General features: G+C 42.4%; 1 protein-coding gene across 1 annotated transcript in view; it reads right to left on the minus strand.

Moving 5' to 3' along the window:
- Positions 1-3,679: 3,679 nt before the first annotated feature.
- The window catches only part of ttll7 (tubulin tyrosine ligase-like family, member 7), a gene marked incomplete at both ends in the record, with an annotated part of 64,594 nt that continues 43,156 nt past the window's right edge, over positions 3,680-25,117 (minus strand). Inside the window, 8 exons of the mRNA XM_080032243.1 lie at positions 3,680-3,800; positions 4,675-4,750; positions 8,410-8,516; positions 14,226-14,399; positions 16,796-16,956; positions 18,795-18,875; positions 22,105-22,239; positions 23,394-23,689. Of these exons, the coding sequence (XP_079888369.1) occupies positions 3,680-3,800; positions 4,675-4,750; positions 8,410-8,516; positions 14,226-14,399; positions 16,796-16,956; positions 18,795-18,875; positions 22,105-22,239; positions 23,394-23,689 (1,151 nt within the window). The remainder of the gene's footprint in view (positions 3,801-4,674; positions 4,751-8,409; positions 8,517-14,225; positions 14,400-16,795; positions 16,957-18,794; positions 18,876-22,104; positions 22,240-23,393; positions 23,690-25,117) is intronic.

Below are 25,117 nucleotides of genomic sequence, written 5' to 3' on the forward strand. Positions count from 1 at the left end.
GGAAGAGGAGGATCGGTAAATCGTCGGGATGGGGCCAAGGAGAGTGATGAGTTAGAAAGGTCAGGACAGAACAGCACAGCCCCATTGTCGAGGGAGATATTTTTGGACAGCACGCCAGGGTCGCAGCGCCAGACTGTCAGCCTCTGCTCTGCTGCGGCCAAGGCGCAGGACAGAGAGCCTCAAGGTCACGGCCTGCACCTCTTCTGCTGACAGAAAGAGGAAGAACAGTGGAGGGAGGGAGGGAGGGAGGGAGGGAGGGAGGGAGGGAGGGAGGGAGGGAGGGGTGGAAAGGTCACAAGAACCTGGACGCCACGGTGCTGGTACACATCTAAATAAAACTCACTTTGTTCTTTTTGTGTGTAGCTTTGAGCAACCGCGCACACACACACACACACATGCATTAGGGCGTGGAAGCTTGCAGGTCAAGATAGAACAAGAAAGGGCTTCTGGGTACACACACTCATTCCAGAGGCGAGTGACAGTTCAGGAGTGTCACCTGTCCACTGGGACCTCTGGTGTGAAACGCGAGATCACTCGCAGGCTGACCCACATAGCCCGAGAGCTTCTCGGGTAATGGATATCAGCCGGACAGGATGTTGTGGAAAGCCATTAGTGTTCAGCAGCACCTACATTCAATGTTTATAATTAGTTCCACTTGATTTTGCCTACTTATTTGTTTCACAGTTCCTACGTCAATTGGTACTATCTCAGGTATGTCATTGTTTAAAAGAATTACACTGAAAAATATTGAAGTTGTCCCAAAGAGCTGATTGCTGATTTGTGAAGAAAATATCATCAAATAAACTAGATGCATTATGAGGTGCGCAAACGTCCAGACCTGCACCGCAGATGGGGAACTTCCTATCTCAAAAAGTGTGACCATGGACTGCTAAGAATAATGTTTAATTCAGCAAAAATGCCAAATAATAATTCTAAAATGTATATAGGCTTAAATAGGCTTTTGAAGAAGGTACCTCGAACGTGGCTTAGCAAATGCTGCATTTGCACATGCAATCAACACACACCAAATAACAGTACAACTGATATTCCTAATATCAGTTATTAAATATAAGACATATTATTACCACAATCTTTTTGGTTCAGTTCAAGCCAGGGAGACGTGTTGCCCGACTCTTTATTTGTGCTAAGGGTGATATGCCTCAAAGTCTTAAAATAGAGTCATTAAAATACTGATCAAAGAAAGTAAGGCGTAACTTTTGTCTGTGTTCTCCTTCATAACCATTCTTCGTCTCTTTCTGTAATGTTCTTACTCAAAATTGAGGCTTATTTAAGTTTATAGAGGATAGATAGAGAGCAATTGGCAAAATGATCAATAGACAAACTGTAAAGTAGGTTCAGGAACACTGATTTCCACCAGACAAATGACATCAAGAGAAAATGTGATAGTTTAAACATTTTATTGCTATGTAAAATTAAAAATCTCATACCTCTGATGAAAAAGTACTACTCTTAAAAAAAATCAGGCAAAATAAAAAAAATATTTGGCATTGGCGATTTGATGTTCAGTTGTGTGGGGAGAATTCAATTTGAACAGATTAAGCACAGTCTGAATAGATGTTATAAAACGCAGTTTGCTGACAGACTACCATCTTCAAAAATCTAGTCAATGTATCATCTCATGGGCTAGTACACTGAGCCAAGTCAAATACTAAACATATAACACTGTGTTTCTTCTCTATGCACATTAAATACTGTGTTTAACTGAGGTCCTACAGTAGTTTCAAGACATATTAACTTGAAATAAAACCCAACTGAACACATGAAGTAGATGTGCTTATTATTGGCACATCCATGATATCCCTGGCACTTATACCTAGAGTGTGTTGAGTAAAAAGGCTGCAGCTGCTCGTCCCAAGCAAACCACAGCTGTTACAGTACAGTACATTTGGCCTGATGAGCTGAGTCATTCAACGTGCTGCACAATCTCTAACATCCCCATTATCTTTAACATATCCGTACTCGAGGCCACAAATCTAAAAGTGAAGTATCTTCAGCCGATACAAAGACACAATAATTGATGACAACACAAAACTTCAAGTATTTCAAATGCAGCTCCTACAATCTGGGTGAGGGACTAAAGTCTAAGCATGCAAACACTACTGCAATGTGCACCCACTGTCTCGTTCTGTGACAAACTGCAATGTGCATATTCGGAATTGGGTGCTCTGAAACTTAAGTGTGGCTATTTGCGCTGTGGCGTCAAAGTCAGCCCGTTCTCTAAAGGCCAGGACACACCAGCCCGATAATCGCCGTCGTCAAAAAAAATGGAGTCGGCCGTTTCAGGAAGCTCCAGCTTCCCGTCGCTGCTAAAGAACACACCGAGACGACTGTTTATTTTCCGTACGCTCGCGGGACGTAATGTCTCCACAACAGCAGGCGGCGCTAATCTGTATTGTGTCCCGAAAAAATACGAAAGCCGGAAATGATTGGACATCTCTCTAGAGCATAAACATAGATAGAAATACGTATTTATATTTATGGACCATAAGAGCACAATTTTTAGCAGAGAGTGTCGAGCATGGTGTCGAGCAGTCAACAAGGGTTGATGCATGTGAGTACTCTCAAAACGAAACGAACAAACACATTAAAACGATGGCTAGCTGTTGTTAGCTGTTTGTGCTACCCGCCTCACTTCCGGGCTTCACTGATTCGCTAGCCCTCCACCAATCAAATTGCTCCAAATGAAAGACGGTCGGCCGCCGATTGAACACGTTCAATCGGCGGCCGACAGGCTCAAAACAAGCCCGACGACCTCTACGTCGGCCGACGTCACGGCACACACCAAACAGATTCGTCTTTTTTTTTGACGACGGCGATTATCGGGCTGGTGTGTCCTGGCCTTAAGAGGATAGGAGGCTCGGCTTTACGGCACGGACATTCTAAACATTTTGTTGCTAAATAGTGCTGCAGTTGATATCATAAAAGGTAAAACATGAAGCATTCGCATTCAAAAGTTAAACATTTTCAGTTCCCTGGGCACCACCTCTTTTACTGTACTCTGAACTTCAAAAATGAAAACATATAGAGTATATAAACATAAAACCTCTGATATAAGTTATGAAATAAATTAAATTCTGAAATAAAATAAAAGACAGCTAAAATAAGCTTTTTGTTGTTGTTTTTTACATCCGCTTGCTCCAACAAGGGATAGCTTTGCTAATATCATTCCATATCTGCATTCTGCATCAGCATTTACTGCATTCATGGAATACCTTACAAAATAAGCAGGTACATAAATAAATAATCCTTGCATTGTTTAGTATTTGTTATTCTGTCCTTTTACAGTACCATGATTTGTAACTGTACAGTGAGTGGGTAGAATACAGCAGGTACACTGAGAAAAGAAGGGGAAACTCATTGTCTGGTGTTACTGGGGCTCATGGTAGGGATCGAGCGTACCTCCAGTCTGTTGGTCTGGGTAGGTCCAAACTAATCTACACTAAACAAAGCCCCTTCCCAACTTCCAAAACAGCCTGTCTTTGTTGATGTTCTACAGGGGGATTTGGCCATGGTGGAGGCTACGTCCTGTGTCCAGAGCTGCCCCAAATTCAGGTCCATAAAGGACTTGGAGAGATTAGAGTTTGGCAGGGTGAGAGTTAGGAAAGGGAGGTTGAGGTCAAGAGAGGAGGTGTCAGAAGCCAAGGTTGCCACGGTGACCTCAGAAGTGGCCCATCCTGGCAGCTAAGAGGCTGCGCGAGCGTGGCATGGCCGAGGAGATGCGGCCAAAGCTGGACGAAGGCCATTTCATGATGAACTGGGAGGTCACTGGCAGCAGATACCTGGGCAGAGGGACAAGAGTGACGGATGGAGGGATTAGGGGAAAGGATGAATATAATGAGAGGATTAGATATGCAAAGGTCACATTTTAGAGGTCGAGGCGCATCAGTGCTCAGCACTGAGATCACATATTGCCCACTGTTCGTATATTGATTCTACCATTTATGGTCATGGCTCCAATTGTACAATTCAACTTGGATAATGGCCTAGTGATTTCAAGATATTAATACATCACCATCCCTTTGAAAACAAAGAAAAAGTAAGAAAAAGGCTGTGGTTGAAATTGCGAGATCTATTTGATCTGGTGTATTCAGTTTGGGGCTGCAACAAAAACTTATTTTCATTATCAACTTATTTTTGGATTATTTTCCTGATTGATCTATAAATTGCTTAGTCTATAAAACTTCCAAAAAGTATGAATACATCTTATTACTTCCCACAGACCAAGGTGACATCTTCAAATGTCTTGTTTTATTTGACCAGTAGAACAAAACCCAAATGTATTCAGTTTGTCGAGGAAAAGCATAAATTCTTCATATTTTAGAAGCTGGAACCAACATATGTTTTGCATTTTTGCTAGTGATTATTGCATTATCAAAATTGTTAGAGAATTATTTTCTGATTATGTTCAATTGATCGTTGCAGCTTTAATTTTATGTAACGCACCCAATCTAAAATGCCATATACACAGTGTCATCAGTTCCAGTCCTGGTAGGTTGTATGCAGTATTTATGTATCTGCTTGTAGGGTAATACATTATGGACCTTATTCTGATAGAGGCAGACTTTTTCTCTTTCGGGTACAACCTACTTTTTCAACTTTGACATCATGAACAGAAAATCCTCACCTATCATTCCGAGGCATAGACGTCAGAACCTTTCTAAGACTTTTCTATGACACCTTCCACCGAGACAGAGCAGTGAGGCAGCTCCTGCTAACAGCGTTCCAGTACCTGAGAATGAGACCAGCGTCAGGTTGAGATAGAGTCAGGAAGGGCACAACCCTGCTCCCTTCTTCCTTAGTTGCTGGAAATGAGTCAGATATGGTTGTCAGAGCAATGTCAGATGAAATGATCAAATCCTGGACAAGGTTAACTGTAGGTTATGCAAATGTCGGGGAACTGTTCTGAAGACATGAGACAGGGGAAGTTTGAATTCTTCCAGACTGATCAGTTGGAGGAATGACTTACATATCTGGGAAAGATATTTAGCTAATAACAAACGAGTACAACGGTCAAAAGAAATAGTCCTTGTGGACGTGTTTAAGATACGACAATGTTATCAAAAGGGGATGGGGATTACAGAGTGAAGAAATATTATCTTCTTTCAAGCTTGTGCAGAGATAGCACACGTTTTCTCACACAGCTCTCTCTCCTTGTGAAATAGCTCGCTGACAAATTAGCTGATCAGCTTCTTCTAAAAGGGGACCAGAAAGAAGAAGAAATTGTATGTTGCTGAGGGCGTCTGCTTCAACACGGCCCCAGACCCAGGAGAGTAAGGAGGGATTCAAATTAACTTCATTTTGTCCAACAAAATGTCATTGAAACAGCTTCAAGTGGGCCGTATGTATCCCTCCAGCACATCTTCTGCTCCAACTGGACTTGGTGAACAAGGGCTCTGTTCAGCACTTCTTAAAACTCCTCCATTCAAATCCCAGAGAACAGGAGGGCAGGATGTGCTTTGCCTTTAGCATTTCCCATTTGTTCTTCTGTAAGGTAGTTTCAACTGCAGAATTCGAAGTGACATTCAGTGATTTAATAACATGATTTTGTGTCACCCATGGATTCATTTCTTCAACATTTCTTCTGGTTCTCTTCCCCCCGGTCAGCACCTTATCACCATCTATATGAGATTTACCCAACATCCATTGGGATTCTGTTCATGGATTTTATGGTGTGATTTCTCCTTTCTCATTTTAATTCACATAAGGTTTTCACTGAAAACCCTAGGCCCAAGCATGGAAATGGCAAGAATAAGGGAGAGAAAATCAAATATTGAACATTTATCAGGGCCTGAATGCGTTCTTCTTCAGAGATCCTCTGCTATTCACTTTGAGAATATTCCGCTCATAGAAAGGAATCACGGTGGTGGTAATGGCAAGGGGTGGGGTAGGGGGGCCTTCTCACGTCCAAGCGGGCGCTGTCTCCGCAGGCTGTATTTAATTGGACCCTCATTCGGCATCTTCCAGGTTCGTCCTCCTTTTGATCATGGAGAAGGCCTTGGCAACAGCATGCCTGCTTGAAAGCCAGGGGGAGGGTTGTTCAAGCACTTGTGCTTAGCTTCAATCCATCAGTGGACCGAGAGACAGAAAGATAGCCTCCTGCTCCGTTTCTTACATGTAAAGCTACAATCTACCACTACTGCTGCTACTGACAGGCCTTCCACTCTACTCCTAAGTCCTTTATGGAGAAGCAACTGCACCAGCGTATTGAGAGGAGGTAAGACAAAATGAAATGCCATGACTAAGAATGGAGGGGAAATTGCCACGATAGCTGACGCAATCACAAACCAAGAGGTACAAAGAGGATTGAAGGTTATCTGCAGCCCACATTCAGCTCAACACCCCAATTAACCCTAATTACTGCCACACTTTTCAGACAGACGAAAATTAATAGAATCTGAAACTTTTGTCATCATGGGAAAATTGTCTTTGGCTAGTGACAATAATTCCAGGCTTAACAAGAAAGTCATTAGTGGAGCTATTTGGTGACTTCCTCTCATCTGCCCACACAGACTGAAGGACTTTTCTTGGACCCATGAGGCTGTTGACACACAGAGGAAGGATGCTTGAACAAGAGTGGGCAGGTGTGGTCAACTATGGAGACCTCGGAGCCTCACTTTGACATGTGTTGAAGGCTGCCGAAAGTTCTGCTAGTGTATGTGTTATGCATGTGTGTGTACATGCACAGAAGACAGTGTAGCGTTTAATTCAAAGGAGCCATTTCCCCTTCAAACGTGATTTTTGATTTCAATGTGTGAAATAGTTTTGATAGTCAGAATGTGGCATAATAAGACAAATATTCTCTGTGTATTCATCCTTTGCGAAATGTCAAGAATGGTTGTGATCTTAATCATGGCCAAACCCTAGCTGGTAAGTTATGACGCATTTCCTAGTTGTTTTTTATCTTTGGATAAACACAAACTCATCTAGTAGAAATACATTCTTGACTCACTATTTGTCCAGTGCTCTGCCTGACAGTAATTTATTTCATTTCATGATTTTAACTTGATAAAATAAAGTAATTATGACGAATAATTTGTGTTACAAAATGATTCACTAACATGTTTTAATTAAATGATAGGTTCACAAATTCTAAGCATTGAAAATTAACATATGACCATATGTACATTGAAAGTTTGTGGTTGAAGTGATTATTACTTTACCTGTACTCATGCAATCATATATAAGAGATGGGGGCAGAACCCCTTTCCATGAACAATGCATTATGTGACTTCAGCAGCTTGAGTTAGAGAAGTGGGTATCTTCTTTTTAGTACCAATTCACCCTTTGTGTTTCCCTCGCCATTGAAGAACAGTGTTAACGTTTTGTGGAAATCAAAAAGGTGTTTCTATGTACACACTGTATATGCATGCAAGTTTGTATACGAGACAGAAATAATACTATCCTTTAAATTGGCTCGTCAATTGCATGTGGACAGCTTAATAGAAATAGTTGAGGTAAGCTGAATGTGCGGATGACCATTGCCTGACATTCACGTGACGTGCATGCATGCGCAAGCACACACACACACACACACACACACACACACACACACACACACACACACACACACACACACACACACACACACACACACACACACACACACACACACACACACACACACACACACACACACACACACACACACACACACACACACAAACTCTCTCTCTCTCTCTCTCTCTCTCTCTCTCAAACACACACACAGACAATTAACCCTCTCATATAAAGCTTTTGCATCAATGAGTAAATAATCCTAATTGCCTCTCAGCTGAAGTGGCAGCGGTTGCAACTGTTTCCCTGCATGCTTGATGGAGAGATGTGAGCCATTTGTGTTGTGAAACTGCAAACCCCACGATCCAAGCCAAGCCATTTTCTGTCTTCTTGTGACAAGAAGAGAGCAGTTCCCCACTCAGGCTAATTGTAATGAAAATGATGCTCTTGATAAAAGCCTAGGAGCATTAAGTGAAGGGCATTTAGCATGTGGCAGCAGAGGGATTGCCTGTTGATGGACAGCAAGTTGCCCGAAACGTAGCTGTGTTGGAAAAAAACGTGCTCTAAACAGTCTTAATATGCGTCCTTCTCCTATCACTTTCCTTTTCCAATATATATCCTTGACAGTTTTGGGCTAAATAAATATATTTGGATAATATGAAACAAATCCCATTCTCATTAAAGATAAATGAATCTAAACAATCAGTCATTTGAGGGAAAGGAGAAAAGGGCATGTAAGACTGTTGATCGTAACCATCATTGGGCAGGTGGTGGGACCAAGCCTTTTTAGTTACAGCTGTGAGGTGGTGTGGGAGTAGCAGGAAGCGGGGAATACGGACAGAGCTGAACGATGAGGGGAGCGGGGGGTTTAGCAGAACTAAACCAAGCAGAGACCTGCGTCGAGCGGTGAGGAGACGGAGGAAGAGGAAGAAGAAGCGGCAGCCACAGCGACAGCAGGTGTGGCGCCATGGGTTGAGGCTGGTCCAGCAGCAAATGGTAAGCTTTTTTACACAAGACATATATAGACACAAAATAAATAAGAAGAGACACACACACACCAATGCATGCTTAAATGGGCTCTTAGGGATGCCTATTGCAAAACAAAACCTAAAAAAACATGGATACATCATTGTATTATTGTGTGCATGCGCAAGTAGTTAAATCCAATTACAGATACAGGGCTGTACAGTGCGACAGTTTTGATCGCATTTGCTACTGAAATTGATCACGTGCGATGATGAATACGAATCCATTCGCACTCATGCGACAGGTTGATAATGAGGAGAGGCTGTCTTTGAAACACAGAGGAGAGATGCACAACACTGCTTAGAGGGCTCTACATTAACACTGCGGGTAAATGAGTCTTAGGTAAGTAAGTTATTGAGTCCACCCTCCACTTTGGCTGGTGAAAGATGTGTGCTCGGGATCTGTGCTCGTGCAGCGATTCTAGGTATAAAAACTTCACGGCTTCAACGGCAATTACCAGAAGGAGACGGCACATTAAGTTAAGTTAGCGCGTGTACAAACAGAACATTTCCTGTGCGCCTTCACATTAAAAGCCTGTTACTACCCAAACGTGAGTTGACTTTTATTTTGAAGCCGGTAAGAACAGGAAGTTAGCGCTTTTTTCTAGCTTGAAAGGCAACTCATTCAGCTGCAGAGAGCAGTCAACAGTAGCCTAGTCTATTTAAACAAAGTTTTAAATAAGCCACTGAAAAGCTACTCCCAACACATTCACAACAACCTATTTAATGTATCCTAAATTGTACCAATATGTATACTTATTTATTTAATAGGCTATGTTTAATGTTTTAAAGTTTGGTTTTAATTACCGTACTTTTCGGCCTACAAGCCGCAACTTTTCCCCCGTTTTTCGACCCTGTTATTACACAGCACAGTATATATTCTGTAGCTACTGGGGATGGGCGTTAGTAATCGAGTTCTCGAGTACTCCTCCTTTCAAATGATCTCGATTGGTGGATGAGGAAAATCGTTTTTTTTTTTTTTTTTTTTTTGTGTTTGTAGCCTTTAGGCCGGCCGGCGGGCCGCCCCTATTTTAAAATGTTATATACGTGTACAAAACGGCACAAAACGGATATAAAGTTTAACAAAATTAAATATTTTGATCCAAGTTAAATAAACTAAGCGTTGTGTCAAACAGAAACCGCAAATAACTGCCACCTCCGTGCAGCGCAGCCAGTGTGTGGTCTCCACAGCACCGCGGAGCTGAATGCGGTGCTGGAAAACTTGGAAAGTCACGTAAGCCAGGCTGACTTCGGGCACATTCGAGCAAACAACATTTAAGAAGCCTTTATTATGGAATATAGGATTGAGATTCAAAAGCCGACGGTGTAACGTTCCGTTAACGAGGAATTGGTCGCGGTAATTAGTCACGGACAGGAGTGAGCATTACGCGGTTGGATTAGCCTACTACTTCTACTAGGGCTGCACAATATATCGAATTTTCATCGCGATGACGATATTGGCTTCCCACGATGACGTGTACATGAATGTGCGATATTTTAAATGTGTGCTCAGCTGCGAAGCAAATCAATCCCTCCCCAAACCACTCGCTGATCATGTGCCTGTTCATGCTCCAACCTGGCAACCCCAGGTTCCCCGAGAGCTGTCAATCAAAGTCCAGTGGCTCCGCCCCCAAAGTGTGAACAATTTTCTGCCCGCATAGACAGAAAGCACTCCAAGAGCCGCGCGAAGAAGCAAGCTGCTGCTGCTTATCGCGCGAGCGAGAGCAGACATCTGCGCTTGTAAAATCACATACATCCCCTTGTTAGTCTCTTTTTTTGTGTGGGACCGGATTTATAACCCATTATTACATGACACTTTGCCAGGTCTGTTATCCAGCCAGACAGACCGCTGTCAAGAGTATAATGTATAGCGAACGGGTCACCTAAGGACCTACGTCATAGTTTTGATGGATAGACGTCCACAAACAGGGCTACTCGTTCAGAAAACAATGGAATACTTTTTCAACACGTCTTTGCATGTATCAGGAGAGCAGGGAACACAGGAGTCATGGTTAATGTCCGACAGGACTCCAGCAAGACGACGTGAGTATGTTTTGCTTCAGGCTGCAGCCCGCCATGTAAATGTTCGGCAGTCATTTTCTCCGTGAATTGTTATAGATTTTGGGGAATAATGCTTTGTTAGCTAGATGGAGCTCTGGTTAAGCATGTTGGCCGATTACATTTACTGTTTGTACAGTGTGCGAGTCTTGAGTTGTGTTAGCAAAACAGTAGCTCTGTGGCTTACAGCTGAAGCAGTCTAGCTGGGCGAGTAGACTATTCCACCGTTGCTAGTTCGTATCCTTGGTCGTTCCTATTTGCTGGCGTATTGAACTACGTTTTCATTACATAAGAACCTAGTGGGTTTGCAATGACTATTCCAGTTATTAGACAAGCTCCCAGGGTTGCTAATAACTCCATACAGTCAGTGCCTCAGCGTACACACGACCTGAAGCGAAGATGAAACCTCGCGTTGGGAGTAAAGGCATGAGAGGCAGCAACATTTAACTAACGTGTTGCTGAGTGTTACCTGCCACTTCCCATCTCCGTCCTTTCAAATTAAATTCCGACATAGTAGAGCCATATAGGTTGTGATTTATTTTGACAGGGCGCAGCTCATAATATACTTATTTTAGTTATACATTGTGGGCACAATTTTATTTAGTTCAAAATCAAGTTTTATACACATCCATCATGCAGGTACAATGAATGGAGTAAAATATTTTATATTTTTGCTTTTAGGAGATGCAATGAGGTCAGGTGAGGAAACAAAGATGTGTTATTCAACAGAAATGTAGCACAAGGAAAAGTTAAAGCAGTGCTCTGTTGATTTGATTTTGAGTAAAGTTTTGGTGCAATATTTTGATTTATATTTTCTTTGTGGAAATGCATTGACTTCAGGTAAATATTTATTATATTTATGCAAATATATGTACATTATCAGTAATATTGCATAGCCGATCACATGGATATGAAAGCGCTGTTATGTTTACGTGACAATCCAATAAAAATATTTTACTCACTACAATTACTGAATAATCGTGGTAAAATATCGTGATATCAATATTGACCAAAATAATCGTGATAATCATTTTGGGCAATATCGTGCAGCCCTAACTTCTACTGCTTTGGTGAGTTATTTAGCCTATCTATGTGTTTAAATTGTAGGACAATAATTTTATTGTATTTGCTGCCCTTTTTATTTTAAATGTCTATTTTGAATGTTAGCCAACTACAGCCCATGCTTTTTTTCTCTCTGTTTTTTTCTCTCTCCACCGCAGACCTACTCGATCGGTTTAAATTGTGGCCCGCTTATTTAATTACTTTCAGTTAGGAAAATGTGTTTTAAACTTGTGGAAAATAAATCCTTAATATCATATGGCAACTGTGACTGTTTGACATAAGCATTGAGCGCTTTATTGCGGTCAACCGTTGTTCTGTAGACAGATGCGTTGCGTCCTAAAAATAGAAAAAAGTTTAACGAGGAATCGATTGATCCTCGAGGAATGCAAGCGATCACACGAGTAGCGAAAACACTCGTGCCCATCCCTAATAGCTACTATTGCACAAAATGGTAACACTTACGTACGTTATGCAAATATGCAACTTGTTTGTTGAAATGTGGGAGCTTCCTCAAGCAGCCATCTCTTTCCCGACAATCCCCTCTGTGCACAAACTCTTACATATGGTAATTAAACATTATAACACCTGCGGCTTATTGTCCAGTGCGGCATATAGTACGGAAAGTACGGTAACAGAAGGACATTATAATAATAATTCTGAATCAGCAAAAAATTGCAATTGGCAGGTTAGATTCTTTTTTCTAAATTGCAATCAGTGCACCCCTATTAATTTTTCTACAATTATTACTGCACACACTAGGATATCATATTAATTGTGAATCTCAAATGAGACCAGGATGACATGCTCAAAGGTAATTAGAGCAAAATGCAAGGGTTAAGGTTATGCAAGTTTTCAATCATAGCCTACTTTGTGTGCTACCAAATTTATTGTTGTGCTACTGAAATGTTTTGCTTGCTAGCACCAGTGCTACCACCTAAAAAAATAAGCGTACAGCCCTGAGATATATCTTCTTTAAATCCTCAAACAATCTACTGATAAAGCTCTTATTATTGAATCCATACTTAAGACAAATGTGCTCAAGCTAAAACTATCAATACCAAACAACATCAGATCAGTCAAAATATAATTAGCTCCACAGCCGTGCACAAAACCCAGCATTTTTTCATCAGCTGAAGTTTTCATACTATATGCGAAAAGTGATAGCCTGTTAAAATATTCGCAGGAGTTATGAATCATGTAAAGCGAGGCCCCCGGAAAAAGGAGCTCTCTCTCTCTCTCTCTCTCTCTCTCTCTCGTAAGGTCATTTGCTGCAGAGGCTCATCTGGGCTCTAATTGAATTAAGCAGGCCTCAGGGGGCCCCGGGCTAAAATGAGCGCTAATCTGTGGGCCATTATTTCCTGTTAACAGCACACTTCTTCACCCCCCCCCCCCTCTCCACACTGTCTGCCAGCCCAAAGCATATGTGCCTTAAAAATTTGCTCACTCACAAACCTGAACTGCTGTCTCCTGCGGTCATCAACCTTAAAAATAGAGTGAGGCAGATTTTGTTGTTTGTTTTTATCTGGGTTTATGTGATGAAGATGATTGCTCTGAGGCTCCGAGGAGTACAGAGAGGAGGAAATGTTTCCTGAGAAAGGTATTATAATGATGGCTGTTTAAATTTTTAGATCAAAGTTTTCTTGCCTGTAATGTCAAGGTGTGGTAATTTTTTTTCCTACTTAATGTAGGTCTTTTTTTCAAAGCTGAGTTTGACAAAGTTTATTATGAGGCATCGCTGTTGTATATTTTTTTATTTAATATTCTAAAGACCAGGTTCAGTTTCCTGGTTGGCTTATCTTTCTGCCCCTGATATGAAGTGTGTTGTGTTGTCTTCTGGTGTTTTGATACTGTTAAGGCTAGCCTGGCACCGCCCGCCTACGTACTTCCGCTGAATTTTCATTTCTCTTCAGAAGTCAGTCTGGGCCTGCGGTATATTCTTAGGTTTTTGCCGGCCAGATTTTTGACGGTCTAATCAGCGAACAGAGGGAGTGGCTCAGAAGCTGGCACATGACAGACGTCACGACCAAACATTATGTGATTTGTTGGCAGATCTAGAATGGCACTGGGCAGATCCAATAGTTTTAAACTTCAACAGACACCCGCCTTCAAGTGAGTTAACGTTTGTCAATTGAGCGATTCCAGACCTTCTATGCAAATTAAATAAAGTACGATGGTCTGGTAGGACCAGGCTAAGTCAAGACCATATATTGCACTAGTTTAATATGCGTCTTTCTTGTTTGCTACATACAAATCTGCTATCCTCACTCTCTTGGAATACCTTTAACAACTGTTTACATTTGCTTTTTTGGGGGGGGGATTTGGATTCATGCTCCTTCAAGAGCAAGGGCACAACATTTTGCACAAGAACACTGAGCAGCACAGCTTTAACCTGGGACCTGCCAGTAGACTCTTGATGAGATCATCGTATCCTTGAATCTTATCCAGCCGCCCTTCTGTGTAATAATAATCTATCTATCAAGGCAGGAATGCTAGAAGAATATTTGGAAAATAAAGAGCTCAGTAGGGGAGGCATCAAAGGGCTGCATAAAGGTGACTCCTTCTCACCTGGTGTCGTCCCATTCGGGGCTGAGTCCGGTCAAAGAGCCACGGGACTCGGAGACAAACTTGTAGACGACCAACAGGCAGTCTCTACACAGCTGGACAAGCCGCCGGCAGCACTGCAGCTCCTGGGGTGACACCACCTCACTGCCCTTACTGAAGACGCTCTCCCACGATGAACTGGAGAAGGCATACACATACACATTCTATTTCAGCGATGTCTAGTTATGCATCTTCAGTGCATGCAAGTGATGAAAGCAGATCAGATTAAGTACAATACATTCATATACCGTATATGGGAATATTTCTGGTGGTCTTCTTTTTACACACTTGATCTCATGCATGCAGACATGCAGGAAGACAGACAGACACACAGAGAGGAAGGAGGATGAAACAAATCCAGTACAGTTAACCCCCTTTACAGCCCCGGACATACCCCTGACTGTGAGAGCTTCAACAACTGAGACACACAACTCCAGGGGGTACGTTTGATGTCTTCCGCTCTTTCACTCCTTGTGTGGCGGGGGGTGCTTCCTCTGAAAGGTTTCAAAACTGTGTGTGCTTCCATTCTTTTCCCTCCTAAGTCGTTTACAATGCCTGTTGAATTCATCGCCCACATTAGCCGCAAGGCTGCTTGATTGTTGTTAAGTCCCTTAGATAAAATATCAAACAAGAGACAGAGAAGAAACCGCTTCACTGTTACTGTGTAACCCCTGTTGGGTTTAGCCATATTTGGGCCATAGCATGTTGCAGAGAGGGGTCGGACAATAGGCTAAGTTGCCTGGATCATCCAGGGCATGCTATGATTATTAGATAAAAGCTGAATGGGGTGCAGCGTGATAGATGCGGCTAGGCTAGGCTAGGATATTCCTCACGGACCCTCTTCCAACGCATCCCATCTCTCCTACTCCAAGCTATGTTCTGCGCTTTTTCTTCTGCCCATCACCCCCTTCTTCTCTATCACCCGCTCACTCCAAGGAGGTAAGGGAAGAGGGAAATGGAGAGCTGAAGGCAGCGACTTCAGTTTCACCCTTTGAGCCCTCTGTGTCAGGGGAAACACGGACGACTAACAACTGTACTGTAAAGAATATGGAGGGGAGGAGATGCGAGAAGGTCACATCTTTATCACTGATGAGTTGAAAAGCTACCAGCCATGCAGCTGTCTGCCTGTCAGGGATGTATATTTTTGCATGTGAGTGCTAATGTGTGAAGAAAAAACTGTGGAATCCAAAGTCCCTCTGTGTGTGTCTTTCTGTGAGAGAAGCTAAATATATATGTAAGACAAGTCAAAGTATTAGGAAACAGTAGTTTTCTGTATGTGTGTGTGTGTCTTATTTAAAGTGGCCGGCCACCGCAGTGACTCATCTCATAGAAAGCCACTTTCTGTCGCATCATAATGTAGGAAAAATAATTAATAAAAATAAACCGACTGAAAACCTCTAAGAATCTGATAACAAACCAAAGTCAAATAATTTCTTTCATCTAGTTCCTGCTTATGTCCCTCCCTTCTCTTTTTCCTGCTCTCACCTGTGAAAAAGGCCTGATTAACAACCCAGATTTGTGACCTAAATTTGCACCCTGTATCCACAGGGCAGGATGCTTCTTTCATCCCTGAGAGCTTTCAGCAAAGTGCTGCGGGGTCTGGTTGGTCTGTCACTCATCTTCTGCCATTCAGCTGCCACCATACTGAATGAAAATGGCAAATTGTCGCCTGCTGTCACTAAAACTGATATATTGACGAACACATGGCTTGAGGACATGCCGGGATTGCAGAGGGCTTCGACTATGGAGATGGAAGAGTGGTGTCATGTAATAAATAGAGTGGTAATTGGCCTGCAGTGTGATCATCTATTTGTGTTGTTTCAGAAGGAAATGTTTCCAGGAACATATCGGTTCATTCAGTGGTTTTCTTATTGATATATTTCAATATCTCTGATGATTTTCTTTTTTTTTTGCTCAAGGTTACATTATATGTATTAAGGTTGCTTTCATTCAAGAGTTGCTTAGATGAGTACATTTTTAGCTGATTGTAATTTTTGCAATATTTCTTAATATGTGTTATGAGCGCAGAGCTAATAGTGAAAATTAAAAAATGCATTGGAAAATAAATTGGAAATGGCAGCGGCTAAAATAATTTGTTCATCTCCACTGTAGCACAGCCTCATGTAGGCCTACTAGTTGGCTTGTTGAACAGCATCTGATCCCCCTCACCCCACACCTTTCTGACATCGCAATTGAAAGTGGCTGCATCTGACTATTTTTGTATCCTTCTGAAACCGACAACTCCTACCTCATGCATATTGGCCTGTTGTGCCGAGAGCGTCACTCTCAAGCTATTTCGCACTCTTCACAGTTTCTTCTGTCACTTTTTTTGTTTTTTGTATGCCTTTGATGAGAGGCTGGCCAAAAGTGTGCACCCTTGTCCCCATTTGTACTACCCATCCAGCCATTCCTCTCTCCATGATGGCAGGCTTTTTGTCCCAACTCAGATTGTGACAAAGTCATTTCAAGCATACCCCAGCCAGCCATTACATCCTCATGGTAACCCAGCACACAGCCTTGCTCAGCTTGCCTACCCAGTGTTAGAGTAGCAGTTCCACAAGCCTTGGCCATGACTCCAGAGCAGGCGGTTGAAGACGCGGTTAAAGAGCCGGTACAGGTGGAGACTCTCCACGTCCGGCTCCCTCCAGATCCGCTGCAGCACCGAGCGCACATTGGTGCGTACAATGTCCAACACCTGAGTGACAGAGACAGTGAGAGGGAGATACAAAGCACGTGAGAATGAATTTTTCCGCAAGACAAAGGGTGCATTTTAAATGATATACTGTACGTGAGTTGGCATCTATTCAAACGCTAACAGTTCTTCCTATTTATTTTTCTTATCTTGCCCTTAAATGAGTAATCACAGAGGCTAATGCGTTCACTCAGTACCAGAGAGAATTTAGGAATAAGCAGACAGCTGCATGCACACTCACAAGAACCCCGACACATTCAGTAATTGCACAAACACACACTGAAAACTAATTTGATCAGACCTTGCACACATACAGGGAGGATTTGAGAATTCATGTTAAAAGCATGCACAGACAGAGAGCCTGTGTGTAGTGTGTGTGTGTGTGTGTGTGTGTGTGTGTGTGTGTGTGTGTGTGTGTGTGTGTGTGTGTGTGTGTGTGTGTGTGTGTGTGTGTGTGTGTGTGTGTGTGTGTGTGGCTGTTGTATGGAAGGACAAAAAGTGCTGGGGCAGACAGTGGAGAGCATAGGAGAGGACTAATTGCTGCACGAACGTCAGTCTTGGAGAGAAGGTGTCAGAAGTTCCTAGGCGGTCTGAGGACACCTGCGCCAGCCTTCCATCTTCCCTTCTTTGTTTTCCCATCTCTCGCCACCTCCCTGCTTTCTCTCACTCCCCTTTTTCTCTCCCTTTTCACCCCGCTCAGAGTGCAGCGCTGTGGCCCTTTTGACTTTGATTCCTCGCTCCTCATTACTGACGTGCCCGTCTGACTGTGGATGTGTGCGTGTGTGTTTGCGATGCGAAGAAGAGGCAAGATTTCCCCACAGCAATGTGAGGCAGGCGAGACACGCAAACACACTCAGAAAAACATGATAGATGAGTAAAAAAAAACACACACACACACACAAACAGATATGTTTTGGTATGGTAATCAGATAGCAGAGCGGTGGGCGCTACATTCCTGACCTCTGCCTGCTGCTCATTAGGCTGCTCCACTCCAAATAAAACATCAGCTCGCACTGTCACAGCTCACAACACAGCCGCGCGCAGTTGTGCAGAAAGCGGTGGCTGAGAGATCACATCATTACTGACACGCCTACTGGATGCCATTTCACGTCTTGTACCCTCTTCTGTTTAGTTTACATCCTATTTGGTGTCTCTACCTCTGTTACTGTCTGCCATGATAATGATCTTTATACTTATCATATCTTTTTTTCCCCCCTGATATTGACTTGGGGATTATTTTTTATGTGTTAAAAAGTATTTCAAAGTCATTCCAAAGGAATAGGTAGAAGCAGTGACATTTTGCAATATCCACTGGTTTTAACAACGTCTATTTTTGACAAGGTGAGGGTATAGACTGTGTAGCAGCAGGGGTGTAGGCAGCACATTTATACAGGTGTCAAAAGATAAATGTGGCCCATTTTGAAGACTGTCAGAATGAACATGTCCAAAACTGAGGTACTATCTCTGACAATAGTGTCTGGAAACTTCACTGTTTTTAATTGTTATCAAGTTATCAAAGGGGTGACTACTAGACAAAGCACTTTTTTCACTCACCTATTCAAGCTCTTAGTCTTCTATAAAACACTCACAATACCCACAGTTGAGGACATGTTAAGCAACAGCTGTCCTTCAAATCAATAGATTACAACTTTAGATATATATTTTTTCGCCTCATTGTTATGTTGTGGTCCTTTTATGAAGCAGTGACGTTTAAAATGATCTCGTGGCCGTATGCATATCTTGAAGCAGTCAAGGCCGGGTGTGCATATTTTTCAACGATATTCTACTGAACATGTGGCAACTGAATACCTGATGCAATTGGTTTCCAGCAATAAACTCACCTTCCGTTGTTTGGTAGAGTCCAGTTTCACTAGCCAATAGGAGGCCACCTTTGATTTATGGTATTTCCAGTTGTCGTGTATCTGAGAAAGAAAGTCAGGGTTAAAAATGTTTTTGATTTTAATATGTATCATGAACAGAGAGGAACACCACAAGTGTTCCATTGTATCACATATGCTCTAACCCTGCAATATTCCATCAGAATCCGGGATTACTATCGTATGCTCACAGGGCCGTCATTGTGCTGAGCAGTTCAATCACTGCAAAAAACGAATACACCTTTCAAGCTGGCCTTGGTCAAAGGTATTCTAAAGAGGTTTCTGGCACAGATCATGATGTTCTACAGAAACTATAAAGAATGTGTCAAAAATGGGAAAAGAAAATGCGGAGAAAGTCAAGAGCTCATTCCCACCGTCACACACTGATACTTTCTTTCGCATTTCAGCCCAGACATTGAATGTGTAAGATTGCTGGGGTTATCCGTGTTAACTTAATGCCTTTTTTGGCTGTCACACATGTCTCCATTATAGAAGAGGTCAATGTTGGAACATGACGGAAACCTTTACGGACAGAGATGCAATGTTTGTGTCGTATCCGTTATTTGGCAGGTGATATTAGGCAACACAGGAAATATAACATAGGGGAAACATTGTTAACGGCAGCACATCACTACATTCTCTTGTTACTTTGTATTTCAGACCAATTTCCAGCCATTTTCACAAAATTGTGTTGCAAAAGCCGGTCTTCAGCGTCAAACTCAGGCTTCTCGATGATTTCCAGGATCAAGGCGGAGAATTTGAAACATCAGTCCGATATTTCTCATGACTGCTTAAGGTGCTTTACAAAAACCATTTTTGAACTCTTAAAGGAGCATGACGACTTTTTTTTTTCTAATGTTAATTTCAGTACGTCTAAGCAGGCAGACTGCTGTTTATGGAAAGGTGACTTGAGGGCATTTTCAAACATGATACCAAGATTGTGGCAAGCAGAACACTGGGGTATGTACCAGTGTGGTATCTTATTGTAGGTGAATTTAAATACAGCACAACTCAGTGATAATAGAAATGAAGTCGTGATCTTTGGATCTTTAGCAGAGAGGACCCTCTGTTGTGTGCAGATGTGTTAAAAAATCCTTGGGGCATGTGTCGTTATGCTCAAGAGCTGTGCTGGATACTCCCATGCTCTGACTCCTAGTGCCAACATCACTGTGTACCTACAGGCACTGCATTGTTCCTCTGTTGACTCCGTCTACATCTCCACCACTGGTGCACATACACTTCTCACGTAGCATGCTAGATCCCCTGCAAACCATGCTCCCATTGGGAAGCTCCAGTGTAAACTTTGTTTGCTCACACACAGGAAAAACAAGCTAAGCTATACAGTGAGCATTTTTTCTTTTCCCTTTTCCTGAATGTGACTTGCTTGTATGCTTGTTTAGTGTTCTCTCTCAATTTAGAACCTGTTGAACCTTGTCTGATGCACTCTCATTTTGTCAAATGTCTTTCATACACAAACAGATTACTCTCAATTAAAGCAACAACAAAAGGCCCTTGATGCATTTCACCTTTCAATGGCTCCCACCACGACAAGAAAGAAGGTTTCGAGTGAAAGATAAAGGAGGCAATGCAAACACATCATTAGCCCAATTAGACCTCAACTTTAAATCATGGAAAACATAAATTGCCTAAGATTCTTTTCATGCGGAGTGAACACTCCTTCTCTCCGGAGGCAAGGAGTGAACAGTACAGGTGCAGTTGCTCATCTGCAGCTCCATGGTGCTCTCATTAGGTTTGTTAACAGTACAGGTGTGGTGGTAATTGTCTCTCACGACCACGGCACACAGAGATGTCACACACACACACACACACACACACACACACACACACACACACACACACACACACACACACACACAAAATACTTGGTGGCATGCACTTACTTTACTTTAATTATAATAACCCTTACATAATCCGGCTGGGCCTGAATTGACCTGACATTTCCCTAATAAAATCAATATTAAGGATCCTATGTGCTTTACAACACATGTAATAATGTGACAGTATGTCTTGAAGATTTTAGGGTTGCCCACTTAACATTGATAGCTCTGAATCATCAGTGGAAATGCTCCCATCCCATTATATCGTAAGCCCCGGCTGACAGATTGGTCTAAAATATACAACTTCGATTTTCTTCCAATATACTTCTTATGTAGCCTTCTTTTTTCTTTTTTTTTGTCCATTGAACATGTTGTTTTGGTGGTATTTTTATGTCATTGTGATTAGTCTGGTCTGCTGCTGTACTTTCAGCGCCTGCTTCGGAGGACAGCGACGGCCATAATGGAGGTCAGAGTCGCTGTGGATTGGACAGATGGTTGCTTTCATAGTACTTTGGTGCTGCTGATGTGTTGCTTGCTCCTGGTGTGAATTCAAGGTGAGGCTCTGCCTCTCTTTGAGCATTTTTTTCTTTTTATATTGCTTTAAGACAATGCAGTATCTACTTCAGCTTTTCTATTGTAAAAAAACAAAACAAAAAAAAACATGAACAAAACAAGGAAGTTCGAGGGTGCAAGAATGAAAATGAAACAGTTTGTGTTTCTGTGCAATTCAGAATAATATATTTGAAGAAGCTTAAGGTGGTGTGTTGGCAGTGGGGTTTGTTAGTTAGCTAATACCGTTTGTTGAATTCTTGGATAATAAATGCATAATAAACCTTATTTACAACCATAGGCTCCAGGTTACGACTGTATCAGCCCATATAAGCCAATGTTTCTATTTTTTTACATTGATATCTTACAAAAAGTAATCAATATTTTTTGTTTATAAACAAACACGCACATACTGTAGATGCACCAAATACAAGGACACAGAGATCTGACCAGAAATAGAATAGTCACTGTTTGATACAAAGGAGCAGTGGGGAACAGTACACGGCTTCCCCCTGAAAGACAGGTTGTCCCTGGGGTCATTTGAAAGACAATGGGAGCCCAAGCAAGAGCCCAAGCAAGAGCGGACAGGCTATTGTGGAGGGAGGCGAAGAGGTCTGCAGAGTGGCCGCACCTGGCCACAGAGGGGTCTCTGGGAATACAGCTCAACACTAGTGCTCTATGTTCCCTCCAACTTCTCCTCCCTGTTTTGTTTTTCAGGGTTTTCTTATTTGTATGTATTTGTATATCTATTCTAAATTTCCCTTATGCTACTTTGTTACATATTTAAGATCTGATTTCGGCTTCTTAATCTGAAACCCCTTTGACACGCTTTATTGCATGAGGTAATGCACACACAAATACCCTAAAACATAGTAATGTGCACCCACCTCATCCAACACAGCCTCAGCCTCTTCCTCAGTTTTGCCTGGAAACCTGATCCTCATGGTGGAGAGCGCGGCCAGAGTCTGCCGCACCAGCTCGGCCTCTTGCTCTTTACTCCTCAGGTTTATAAGTGGATCACCCTGCACACACAAGGAGAAGGAAACCAACTGAGTACACACATATACATTGATACTGTATAAGTAAATTGGTCAATTCAACACCGTAATATGATATCACATTATACACCATAGCTCCTAGATTATGGACATTATTATCAGGGTTATCAGGACAATTCAGGTATTGAAGTGAAGTTCCCTTAGTAGATGAAGTAACTTAAAAGGCAGCTTATTATTTTCATCATGAATTACTTATACATTTATTTATTAAGCACTTTTTTTTGTGTCAAATAGCAGTTGATCAATTCCCTCACGTCAGCACTTTCGTGTGAGTGTTTGTTAACATGTCCAAACAATGTGTATAGGGTGTAAAGTGGTATAACTCTATTATGTAAATGATTCATTATTATTTCAAATAACAGGTGCATGTGACAGGCTATTTTATGAACAGGCATTTCTATCGCGTATTATTGTTTTTTATGCACACATCAGTGTCACTACCATGCATTATGCCAAGTATTAAAGAAAATATACAATTTGAGATTTCCTGTACCAGCATGCACTTATCCACACGTGTGCAGGAGGTATAAAAAAAATAGATGAAAATTATTCTGTCGTCTTGTATACGTCAGGGCACAAGCATACAACCACTGCACTCACTCAATGGCTTTTTTCTCTTTAAAAGGTTCTCCTTTAGTCCTATTCTCAATGTTAAAGAGGCATTCTTCGCCATTTTATTTTGTTCCACTGTCTCCAAAGGTTACCAGCATACTTGTAAAGACAGGAAGGGGAATGGAGGCGGCAGGCAGAAAGCAACAGATGTCCACATAATAGAAGGTCATTGTGGTCAGCTACAGTAGGCCTATACAGTATTCAGGGTGCCGCTTAAGAAAGTCCTATTGGGCCAGGATACAATACAGTACGGTATATGTCTAAGGAGGAGAAAAGCAAAGGGGAAAGCTGCTGTGGCAGAACAAGTAAATGTGTGCATCAGACTTTGGTAGCATCGGAAAAGTAATGCTTGATTGTTTTCTTTTAACTTGCTTGGAGTAGTATATCCGCAAAGGACTGCCACATTGAGCCATATGACAGCCTGGCAGTTTGAAAATGAATTGTCCTTTTTTTTGTGACACCTCCTCTAACACGTTCTGAAGGGCAAAGAGTTCCATCATTCTTACCATGTTGGAGTGGATGGTCCCCAGGCTGTTGCTGTGAGGCACGCGGTGGGCGGAGCCACTACGGCTTAGCGAATGAGAGCGCAGCGTGGCGGAGGTGGGCCGGACGAGGGGCGTGGCCATGGGAACAGTGGGAGAAGGCCTGGTGGAAAACGGACGCAGCTCATTGGGCGACATGAGGGAAGCGATGGAGCGAGGGCAGGAGATAGAGCGTCTGATTGGACCAGAGAGTGTCGGGGAGGCAGACGAGGCGGGGCTGCTTTTCACAGGCTTTGCCGGAGGTTTCCAGTGCATGCGACCTGTAGAGAAAAATTACACAAGAGATGGAGATGTGGGGGGAGAGCGACTCACTGTCACACTTCAATTTCTTTTCTTCCCTGATCCTGTCTCAGTAGCCCCAGTCACTGTCAAGCTCTCCTCTGCTTTCCATCCAGCGCATGGTGGCACTGGAGACCAATTGTGGCATTAAAACTTCCATTGCTGCACTCAGGCCCGCTAGCCAAGTGTGTGTATGTTATTAGTGACCGCGGCATGTGTTGTTTGAAACCAGAAACTAAACAGTAGTCGTGTCTGGTTTTGGAATGACTTAAAGAGCAGCTCTTGTTCTCTGTCTCAGACACACGCATGTGCACAACACACACACACACACACACACACACACACACACACACACACACACACACACACACAACAATTGAATGTGTATGTGTCTATGTGTGTGCGTGTGGCTTCTGAACCTTCTGAGGTTTGCCCATTGCCAAATGAGAGCATTATGGGGCTTAGTCCCAGCAGCTCTCTGGTGGATTGGTATGGAGTAGGACTTGGCAGGGTTGCTGTCACCACTTCGCACACACACACACACAGACAGACAGACAGACATACAAAGTACAGAAGTTGGGCGTTTTCATGGGTTAGTCCCTTTTTTGTGACAAATAGAATGAGCTCTTGCAAGGGTCCTCTCTATTGAACAGTAAACCAGTGCACAATTTAACTTGAGAGTTTTTTCTTTTTCCAAGGTCGGCAAATATACTGCTATGAAATGCGCCCTCTTTCTCATTTCTGAGAGCTGAAAGTGAGTTGATGTATCTGACTTTATGTTAAATGTGTGGAAATGCTTGACTCTTATCACTCCTACGATAAAACAGGGAATATTTCAGCATTAAATTCAAGGAGTTTTCAAGGTAAACAACGAAAGGGCTCTTTCTTCTCCCTTTCAATCAAATACCTTCTTCTCTACCTTCACCTTCCATTCACTGGATAATTTTTTTCCTCAAGTGCTTTTCAGTGCCTCAACATTTCTGTGTGTGTGTGTGTGTGTGTGTGTGTGTGTGTGTGTGTGTGTGTGTGTGTGTGTGTGTGTGTGTGTGTGTGTGTGTGTGTGTGTGTGTGTGTAGGTATCACTGTGTAGGTGTGTGTGTGTGTGTGTGTGTGTGTGTGTGTGTGTGTGTGTGTGTGTGTGTGTGTGTGTGTGTGTGTGTGTGTGTGTAGGTGTCAGTGTGTAGGTGTGTGTGTAGGTGTCAGTGTGTAGGTGTGTGTGTGTAGATGTCAGTAAAGCAAAATTCTCTACATTTGTATTTTAAAAAATGTGTTTGCATGTAAATGGAAATTGGATCCGTACTATGAATATTTTTCAAACTGCATAAATGTGGAAAGTGGACCAGGCTTGAGTGTAAATCATGTGCTTGCAGGATTTCCTTATTGCACCATTATATACATTCATACTCGCT

Source organism: Ammodytes marinus, assembly GCF_949987685.1.
Source record: "Ammodytes marinus genome assembly, chromosome: 8".
NCBI lineage: Eukaryota > Metazoa > Chordata > Actinopteri > Uranoscopiformes > Ammodytidae > Ammodytes > Ammodytes marinus.